This window comes from Telmatherina bonti (assembly GCF_933228915.1).
Source record: "Telmatherina bonti genome assembly, chromosome: 17".
NCBI lineage: Eukaryota > Metazoa > Chordata > Actinopteri > Atheriniformes > Telmatherinidae > Telmatherina > Telmatherina bonti.
This window is the reverse complement of record NC_136615.1, coordinates 4522047-4533083: the sequence shown is the minus strand read 5'-3', so window position 1 is coordinate 4533083 and position 11037 is coordinate 4522047. Positions and strand designations below refer to the sequence as shown.

Sequence of the window (11037 nt, the reverse complement as noted above, 5' to 3'; positions counted from 1 at the left end):
GAGGATCCGGTCTTCAGCTCAGACCTGCAGGCTGGTTGAGCCGGTTGCTCCTCTGTTTGGGTAAAAAGTAAATATTTAGAGAACAAACATGGAGGATGATTCCTGGAAGAGGAGGGACGGTGCGTTCACTGACCGTTGGACTTTTTAACTTTGTTTGCCGTCGATCAGAAACAAACGTTTATCATCAGATTTTAGGATCTTAAAACATTTTAACATTTCCTGCTGAGCTGCTTAACCGGTTCCACCCGGTTCAGTGTGTGGCCAGAACTGATCCAGATTGATCCGGATCCAGCCGGTCCTCGCCGCCTCGATGTTGGTCTGATGTTTGCAGAGCCGCAGAGGAAGACAATGAGAGGAAGACGATGAGGATGAGAGGAAGACGATGAGGATGAGAGGAAGACGATGAGGATGAGAGGAAGACGATGAGGATGAGAGGAAGACGATGAGGATGTGAGGAAGACGATGTGGATGAGAGGAAGACGATGAGGATGTGAGGAAGACGATGTGGATGTGAGGAAGACAATGTGGATGTGAGGAAGACAATGTGAGGAAGACGATGAGGATGTGAGGAAGACGATGAGGATGAGAGGAAGACAATGTGGATGTGAGGAAGACGATGAGGATGTGAGGAAGACAATGTGGATGTGAGGAAGACAATGTGAGGAAGACGATGAGGATGTGAGGAAGACAATGTGGATGTGAGGAAGACAATGTGGATGTGAGGAAGACAATGTGAGGAAGACGATGAGGATGTGAGGAAGACGATGAGGATGAGAGGAAGACGATGAGGATGTGAGGAAGACGATGTGGATGAGAGGAAGACGATGAGGATGTGAGGAAGACGATGTGGATGAGAGGAAGACGATGAGGATGTGAGGAAGACGATGTGGATGAGAGGAAGACGATGAGGATGTGAGGAAGACGATGTGGATGAGAGGAAGACGATGAGGATGTGAGGAAGACGATGTGGATGTGAGGAAGACAATGTGAGGAAGACGATGAGGATGTGAGGAAGACAATGTGGATGTGAGGAAGACAATGTGAGGAAGACGATGAGGATGTGAGGAAGACGATGAGGATGAGAGGAAGACGATGAGGATGAGAGGAAGACGATGAGGATGTGAGGAAGACGATGTGGATGTGAGGAAGACAATGTGGATGTGAGGAAGACAATGTGAGGAAGACGATGAGGATGTGAGGAAGACAATGTGGATGTGAGGAAGACAATGTGAGGAAGACGATGAGGATGTGAGGAAGACGATGAGAATGTGAGGAAGACAATGTGAGGAAGACGATGAGAATGTGAGGAAGACGATGAGGATGTGAGGAAGACGATGAGAATGTGAGGAAGACGATGAGGATGTGAGGAAGACGATGAGAATGTGAGGAAGACGATGAGAATGTGAGGAAGACGATGAGGATGTGAGGAAGACGATGAGAATGTGAGGAAGACGATGAGAATGTGAGGAAGACAATGTGAGGAAGACGATGAGGATGTGAGGAAGACGATGTGAGGACGACGATGAGGATGTGAGGAAGACGATGTGAGGAAGACGATGAGGATGTGAGGAAGACGATGAGGATGTGAGGAAGACGATGAGAATGTGAGGAAGACGATGAGAATGTGAGGAAGACGGTGAGGATGTGAGGAAGACGATGTGAGGAAGACGATGAGAATGTGAGGAAGACGATGAGGATGTGAGGAAGACGATGAGAATGTGAGGAAGACGATGAGGATGTGAGGAAGACTATGAGAATGTGAGGAAGACGATGAGGATGTGAGGAAGACGATGTGAGGAAGACGATGAGAATGTGAGGAAGACGATGAGGATGTGAGGAAGACGATGAGGATGTGAGGAAGACGATGTGAGGAAGACGATGAGAATGTGAGGAAGACGATGTGAGGAAGACGATGAGAATGTGAGGAAGACGATGTGAGGAAGACGATGAGAATGTGAGGAAGACGATGAGGATGTGAGGAAGACGATGAGAATGTGAGGAAGACGATGAGGATGTGAGGAAGACGATGTGAGGAAGACGATGAGGATGTGAGGAAGACGATGAGGATGTGAGGAAGACGATGTGAGGAAGACGATGAGAATGTGAGGAAGACGATGTGAGGAAGACGATGAGAATGTGAGGAAGACGATGAGGATGTGAGGAAGACGATGAGAATGTGAGGAAGACGATGAGAATGTGAGGAAGACGATGAGAATGTGAGGAAGACGATGAGGATGTGAGGAAGGCGATGAGGATGTGAGGAAGACAATGTGAGGAAGACGATGTGAGGAAGACGATGAGAATGTGAGGAAGACGATGAGGATGTGAGGAAGACGATGAGAATGTGAGGAAGACGATGAGAATGTGAGGAAGACGATGAGGATGTGAGGAAGACGATGTGAGGAAGACGATGAGAATGTGAGGAAGACGATGTGAGGAAGACGATGAGAATGTGAGGAAGACGATGAGAATGTGAGGAAGACGATGAGAATGTGAGGAAGACGATGTGAGGAAGACGATGAGAATGTGAGGAAGACGATGAGAATGTGAGGAAGACGATGAGAATGTGAGGAAGACGATGAGAATGTGAGGAAGACGATGAGAATGTGAGGAAGACGATGAGGATGTGAGGAAGACGATGAGAATGTGAGGAAGACGATGAGAATGTGAGGAAGACGATGAGGATGTGAGGAAGACGATGAGGATGTGAGGAAGACGATGAGAATGTGAGGAAGACGATGAGGATGTGAGGAAGACGATGAGGATGTGAGGAAGACGATGAGGATGTGAGGAAGACGATGAGAATGTGAGGAAGACGATGAGAATGTGAGGAAGACGATGAGAATGTGAGGAAGACGATGAGAATGTGAGGAAGACGATGAGAATGTGAGGAAGACAATGAGGATGTGAGGAAGACGAGGATGTGAGGAAGACGATGAGGATGTGAGGAAGACTATGAGAATGTGAGGAAGACGATGAGGATGTGAGGAAGACGATGAGAATGTGAGGAAGACGATGAGGATGTGAGGAAGACTATGAGAATGTGAGGAAGACGATGAGAATGTGAGGAAGACGATGAGGATGTGAGGAAGACTATGAGAATGTGAGGAAGACGATGAGGATGTGAGGAAGACGATGAGGATGTGAGGAAGACGATGAGAATGTGAGGAAGACGATGTGAGGAAGACGAGGATGTGAGGAAGACGATGTGAGGAAGACGAACGATGAGGATGTGAGGAAGACGATGTGAGGAAGACGATGAGGATGTGAGGAAGACGATGTGAGGAAGACGATGAGGATGTGAGGAAGACGATGAACATCTGATCTTTATTTTTTAAACGAGTGAAAATCTGCAGTTTTACTTTGATGTAAAGATGAAGAATATCTTCATCTTCCTCACGTCACAGAGGAGGAAGTCTAACGGGAAGCCGGCGTGTTCCAGGACTCCCAGTAACACACATCCCAGTGGGAGATTCCTGGAGACGCCCAGGACAGGAGGCCCTCTCCTTTTATGGCTGCAGCTGTCAGAAGCAGGAGGAGGAAGAGGAGGAGGAGGAGGTAGACGAGGAGGAATAGGAGGGGGTGGAGGAGGTAGACGAGGAGGAATAGGAGGGGGTGGAGGAGGTAGACGAGGAGGAATAGGAGGGGGTGGAGGAGGTAGACGAGGAGGAATAGGAGGGGGTGGAGGAGGTAGACGAGGAGGAATAGGAGGGGGAGGAGGAGGTAGACGACGAGGAATAGGAGGGGGAGGAGGAGGTAGACGAGGAGGAATAGGAGGGGGAGGAGGAGGTAGACGAGGAGGAGGAGGTAGACGAGGAGGAATAGGAGGGGGAGGAGGAGGTAGACGAGGAGGAATAGGAGGGGGAGGAGGAGGTAGACGAGGAGGAGGAGGTAGACGAGGAGGAATAGGAGGGGGAGGAGGAGGTAGACGAGGAGGAATAGGAGGGGGAGGAGGAGGTAGACGAGGAGGAATAGGAGGGGGAGGAGGTAGACGACGAGGAGGAGGGGGAGGAGGTAGACGACGAGGAGGAGGGGGAGGAGGTAGACGACGAGGAGGAGGAGGTAGACGAGGAGGACGAGGAGGAGGAGGTAGACGAGGAGGAGGAGGTAGACGAGGAGGACGAGGAGGAGGAGGAGGTAGACGAGGAGGAGGAGGTAGACGAGGAGGAGGAGGAGGTAGACGAGGAGGAGGGGGAGGAGGTAGACGACGAGGAGGAGGGGGAGGAGGTAGACGACGAGGAGGAGGGGGAGGAGGTAGACGACGAGGAGGAGGAGGTAGACGAGGAGGACGAGGAGGAGGAGGTAGACGAGGAGGACGAGGAGGAGGTAGACGAGGAGGAGGAGGAGGAGGTAGACGAGGAGGACGAGGAGGAGGAGGAGGTAGACGAGGAGGAGGAGGAGGTAGACGAGGAGGAGGAGGTAGACGAGGAGGAGGAGGAGGAGGTAGACGAGGAGGACGAGGAGGAGGAGGTAGACGAGGAGGAGGAGGAGGTAGACGAGGAGGAGGAGGTAGACGAGGAGGAGTTCTTAGGCCTGATCCATCCGGATGTTTCCAGCGATGAACGTCTGACTGTCAGCAGGAGGAAAACTTTCCTGCATGAAGTTAAAAAATCCTTTTCAGCTCCTGAAACAAAAACGTCGTCGTCCCTACGGAGAAACACGTCGCAGAAAACTGGAGTCAGTCCAGACCACCAGACCATCAGACCACCAGACCACCAGACCATCAGACCATCAGACCACCAGACCATCAGACCATCAGACCATCAGACCACCAGACCCCCAGACCATCAGACCACCAGACCATCAGACCACCAGACCACCAGACCATCAGACCATCAGACCACCAGACCATCAGACCATCAGACCATCAGACCACCAGACCCCCAGACCATCAGACCACCAGACCATCAGACCACCAGACCCCCAGACCATCAGACCACCAGACCATCAGACCACCAGACCACCAGACCATCAGACCATCAGACCACCAGACCATCAGACCATCAGACCCCCAGACCACCAGACCCCCAGACCATCAGACCCCCAGACCACCAGACCATCAGACCATCAGACCCCCAGACCATCAGACCCCCAGACCCCCAGACCACCAGACCATCAGACCATCAGACCCCCAGACCACCAGACCACCAGACCCCCAGACCATCAGACCACCAGACCATCAGACCCCCAGACCCCCAGACCATCAGACCACCAGACCCCCAGACCATCAGACCCCCAGACCATCAGACCATCAGACCCCCAGACCATCAGACCCCCAGACCCCCAGACCATCAGACCCCCAGACCATCAGACCCCCAGACCATCAGACCATCAGACCACCAGACCATCAGACCCCCAGACCACCAGACCATCAGACCATCAGACCCCCAGACCACCAGACCCCCAGACCACCAGACCATCAGACCCCCAGACCACCAGACCACCAGACCATCAGACCATCAGACCACCAGACCCCCAGACCCCCAGACCATCAGACCACCAGACCCCCAGACCACCAGACCACCAGACCATCAGACCCCCAGACCACCAGACCATCAGACCCCCAGACCACCAGACCATCAGACCATCAGACCCCCAGACCATCAGACCCCCAGACCACCAGACCATCAGACCATCAGACCACCAGACCATCAGACCCCCAGACCATCAGACCACCAGACCCCCAGACCCCCAGACCACCAGACCCCCAGACCATCAGACCACCAGACCCCCAGACCATCAGACCACCAGACCATCAGACCATCAGACCACCAGACCATCAGACCACCAGACCACCAGACCATCAGACCACCAGACCATCAGACCATCAGACCACCAGACCATCAGACCATCAGACCACCAGACCACCAGACCATCAGACCACCAGACCATCAGACCACCAGACCACCAGACCATCAGACCATCAGACCACCAGACCATCAGACCACCAGACCACCAGACCACCAGACCATCAGACCACCAGACCATCAGACCATCAGACCACCAGACCATCAGACCATCAGACCATCAGACCCCCAGACCATCAGACAATCCGACCATTAGGGAAAGATGGGATTTTAGAGGTTTTTACCAGCAGTGAAACAGCTTCCTGGGAATCTGCTCCCGCTCTGGGACTATAGCTGGAGGAGTTTCATCGTGGATCCTCTGACATGTGGCAGGTCACCAGCTGCAGAGTCCAGACTGCTGGCGTGAGCGCGGCTCGTTGGCAGCGGGTTGGCGTGGCGTGTGGCTCGGGAAGCAGGCGGATCAGTGTGGGTCATCGGATCATTGCTGAGCTCTTCGTGGCCTGAAAACCAGGCTTTTACTGCTGAGTAATCTCATCATCATCATCATCATATTCATCCTCTTCATCATCATCATCGTCATCCTCTTCATCATCATCAGCCTCTTCATCATCATCATCCTCTTCATCAGCCTCTTCATCATCATCATCTTCATCATCATGACCCCCATGTTTGGTACATGTTCAGCTGATGTTCAACAGATGTTTGGCTATCGGTCGGCCGACGTTTGGCTGATGTTCCATTGATGTTTGGCACGTGTTCGGCTGATGTTTGGCACGTGTTCGGCTGATGTTTGGCACGTGTTCGGCTGATGTTTGGCACGTGTTCGGCTGATGTTTGGTACGTGTTCGGCTGATGTTTGGCACGTGTTCGGCTGATGTTCGGCACGTGTTCGGCTGATGTTTGGCACGTGTTCGGCTGATGTTTGGCACGTGTTCGGCTGATGTTTGGTACGTGTTCGGCTGATGTTTGGCACGTGTTCGGCTGATGTTTGGTACGTGTTCGGCTGATGTTTGGTACGTGTTCGGCTGATGTTCGGCACGTGTTCGGCTGATGTTCGGCACGTGTTCGGCTGATGTTCGGCACGTGTTCGGCTGATGTTTGGCACGTGTTCGGCTGATGTTTGGCACGTGTTCGGCTGATGTTTGGCACGTGTTCGGCTGATGTTTGGCACGTGTTCGGCTGATGTTTGGCACGTGTTCGGCTGATGTTTGGCACGTGTTCGGCTGATGTTTGGCACGTGTTCGGCTGATGTTTGGCACATGTTCGGCTGATGTTTGGCACGTGTTCGGCTGATGTTTGGTACGTGTTCGGCTGATGTTTGGCACGTGTTCGGCTGATGTTTGGTACATGTTCGGCCGGCAGATGTTTCTTACATGTTCGGCTGATGTTTGGCACATGTTCGGCTGATGTTTGGCACGTGTTCGGCTGATGTTTGGCACGTGTTCGGCTGATGTTTGGTACGTGTTCGGCTGATGTTTGGCACGTGTTCGGCTGATGTTTGGTACGTGTTCGGCTGATGTTTGGCACGTGTTCGGCTGATGTTTGGTACGTGTTCGGCTGATGTTTGGTACGTGTTCGGCTGATGTTTGGCACGTGTTCGGCTGATGTTTGGCACGTGTTCGGCTGATGTTTGGTACGTGTTCGGCTGATGTTTGGTACGTGTTCGGCTGATGTTTGGCACGTGTTCGGCTGATGTTTGGCACGTGTTCGGCTGATGTTTGGTAGGTGTTCGGCTGATGTTTGGCACATGTTCGGCCGGCAGATGTTTGGTACATGTTCGGCTTATGTTCAGCACATGTTCGGCTGATGTTTGGCACATGTTCGGCTGATGTTTGGCACATGTTCGGCTGATGTTTGGCACATGTTCGGCTGATGTTTGGCATGTGTTCGGCTGATGTTTGGCACGTGTTCGGCTGATGTTTGGCACATGTTCGGCTGATGTTTGGCACGTGTTCGGCTGATGTTTGGCACATGTTCGGCTGATGTTTGGCACATGTTCGGCTGATGTTTGGCACATGTTCGGCTGATGTTTGGCACATGTTCGGCTGATGTTTGGTAGGTGTTCGGCTGATGTTTGGCACGTGTTCGGCTGATGTTTGGCACATGTTCGGCTGATGTTTGGCACATGTTCGGCCGGCAGATGTTTGGTACATGTTCGGCTGATGTTTGGCACATGTTCGGCTGATGTTTGGCACATGTTCGGCTGATGTTTGGCACATGTTCGGCTGATGTTTGGCACATGTTCGGCTGATGTTTGGCACATGTTCGGCTGATGTTTGGTAGGTGTTCGGCTGATGTTTGGTACGTGTTCGGCTGATGTTTGGCACATGTTCGGCTGATGTTTGGCACGTGTTCGGCTGATGTTTGGTAGGTGTTCGGCTGATGTTTGGCACGTGTTCGGCTGATGTTTGGTAGGTGTTCGGCTGATGTTTGGTACGTGTTCGGCTGATGTTTGGCACGTGTTCGGCTGATGTTTGGTAGGTGTTCGGCTGATGTTTGGCACGTGTTCGGCTGATGTTTGGTACGTGTTCGGCTGATGTTTGGCACATGTTCGGCTGATGTTTGGTACGTGTTCGGCTGATGTTTGGCACATGTTCGGCTGATGTTTGGTACGTGTTCGGCTGATGTTTGGCACGTGTTCGGCTGATGTTTGGCACGTGTTCGGCTGATGTTTGGTACGTGTTCGGCTGATGTTTGGTACGTGTTCGGCTGATGTTTGGCACATGTTCGGCTGATGTTTGGCACGTGTTCGGCTGATGTTTGGTAGGTGTTCGGCTGATGTTTGGCACGTGTTCGGCTGATGTTTGGTAGGTGTTCGGCTGATGTTTGGTACGTGTTCGGCTGATGTTTGGCACGTGTTCGGCTGATGTTTGGTAGGTGTTCGGCTGATGTTTGGCACGTGTTCGGCTGATGTTTGGTACGTGTTCGGCTGATGTTTGGCACATGTTCGGCTGATGTTTGGTACGTGTTCGGCTGATGTTTGGCACATGTTCGGCTGATGTTTGGTACGTGTTCGGCTGATGTTTGGCACATGTTCGGCTGATGTTTGGCACGTGTTCGGCTGATGTTTGGCACGTGTTCGGCTGATGTTTGGTACGTGTTCGGCTGATGTTTGGCACATGTTCGGCTGATGTTTGGCACATGTTCGGCCGGCAGATGTTTGGTACATGTTCGGCTGATGTTTGGCACATGTTCGGCCGGCAGATGTTTGGTACATGTTCGGCTTATGTTCAGCACATGTTCGGCTGATGTTTGGCACGTGTTCGGCTGATGTTTGGCACATGTTCGGCTGATGTTTGGCACGTGTTCGGCTGATGTTTGGCACGTGTTCGGCTGATGTTTGGCACATGTTCGGCCGGCAGATGTTTCTTACATGTTCGGCTGATGTTCAGCACATGTTCGGCTGATGTTTGGCACATGTTCGGCTGATGTTTGGCACATGTTCGGCTGATGTTTGGCACATGTTCGGCTGATGTTTGGCACATGTTCGGCTGATGTTTGGCACATGTTCGGCCGGCAGATGTTTCTTACATGTTCGGCTGATGTTCAGCACATGTTCAGCAGCTTTGTTCATCCACAGAAAGAAGTCTCTTTTCTCACAACATTGTGTTGAACATCTGACGGATCCTTTATGATGTGGCAAAGCAGAGGTGAGGTTTTCAGCTGCGTCTATCCGAATCAAAAGGTTCTGGAACTAAGCCCACATTGGACCTGGAAAACAGGTCAGCTGATCGTCAGGCTGCAGATTGTTGTTGTTTTCCTGCAGAACAGATGTGAAGCTTAGCCGTAACTCAGGAAGCTGGAAACAGACTTTATTTTAATCTCTGGGAGCATGAACTCACCAAGGACACACACACACACACACACACACACACACAGACAACAATGGCTGCTCTGCAAGCTGGAGGGAATGTTTCTCCCTGAGTTCATGTTGACAGGCGGCTGGACTTTAGCTCAATGAACGGTGGTGGATCAGAAGTTTTGATCCTTTATTTATGTCCATCATTCTGTCGACATGTTTGTAAAGAAAGTAAAGAACTGACCGAAGTGTTAGACCTGGGGATCTGGTTCAGATCTGTGGTCCCGGTTCAGACCAACTAGAACAGGCGTGTTAAACTTTGTTTCCTGCTCCAACACATCTGATTTAAACCAACCTGATCCAGTAGCTTTTTGTCTTCACACAGAGCTTGTAGCTTCAGTCTGGGGGATCAGGAAAACCTGCAGGACTCTGGTCCTCCAGGTCCAAAAAACCCTGATCTAGAAATGTAGCAAGCCTCCTGTGAGACAGAACTCAGGGTAAAGGGGCTGTTCGAGGAATTCTGGGCGCCTCCTGCTGGGGGATTTTACCTTCACCAGGAGGGGGTCTGCATCATCGTCAGCAGGCAGGTTAGGGACTAAGTCTGAACTGGAAAATGTGTGTATTAATGGTGTGTGTGTGTGTGTGTGTGTGTGTGTGTGTGTGTGTGTGTGTGTGTGTGTGTGTGTGTGTGTGTGTGTGTTGCTGCAGGTGAGCTCCTGAGCCAACCTCGACCTGATGGTCTGACTGAGATAATCTGTCCAAAGAACGGATCGGAGAGGGTCAACGTGGCTCTGGTTTACCCCCCCACCCCCACCGCCACCAGCCCTAAGTGACCCGCTGACCCTCATCGCCTCACCCTGCTGGATCCCACCTCCTCCATCAGCTGACCCCTTCTCTCTCCTCCTCGATCACCTCCTCCTGCAGCTTCGTCTCACTGCGTCGCAGCTTTAACGGTAAAAACATGAAGCTTGTCTGTTTGATTCGGAGCTGTCTACGTCCTGGAAACCAGACGTAGACAGCTCCGTAGTTTTCATTTAAATTAAAACACTTTTTAAAATGATTATTTTTAATGAATTTTAGACAAAGTACATGCCTAGCAGACGTCGCACAGCAAGCGTAGCCTAGCAAGCGTTGCCTAGCAGACATAGCCTTGCAAACATAGCCTAGCAAGCGTAGCCTAGCTGACATCTCCTAGCAGACATCACCTAGCAGACATAGCCTAGCTGACGTAGCTTAGCTGACATAACCTAGCAGATGTCGCCTAGCAGACATAACCTAGCTGACGTAGCTTAGCTGACATAACCTAGCAGATGTCGCCTAGCAAACATAACCTAGCTGACGTAGCTTAGCTGACATAACCTAGCAGATGTCGCCTAGCAAACATAACCTAGCTGACGTAGCTTAGCTGACATAACCTAGCAGATGTCGCCT

At 51.7% G+C, this 11037-nt stretch overlaps 1 protein-coding gene across 1 annotated transcript in view; it reads left to right on the top strand.

Moving 5' to 3' along the window:
• Nucleotides 1-10489, top strand: part of mfhas1 (multifunctional ROCO family signaling regulator 1) — a 28698-nt gene extending 18209 nt beyond the window's left edge. The window contains exon 2 of the mRNA XM_079257120.1: nucleotides 10315-10489. Within this exon, the coding sequence (XP_079113246.1) occupies nucleotides 10315-10439 (125 nt within the window). The 3' untranslated portion in view covers nucleotides 10440-10489. The remainder of the gene's footprint in view (nucleotides 1-10314) is intronic.
• Nucleotides 10490-11037: the final 548 nt, after the last annotated feature.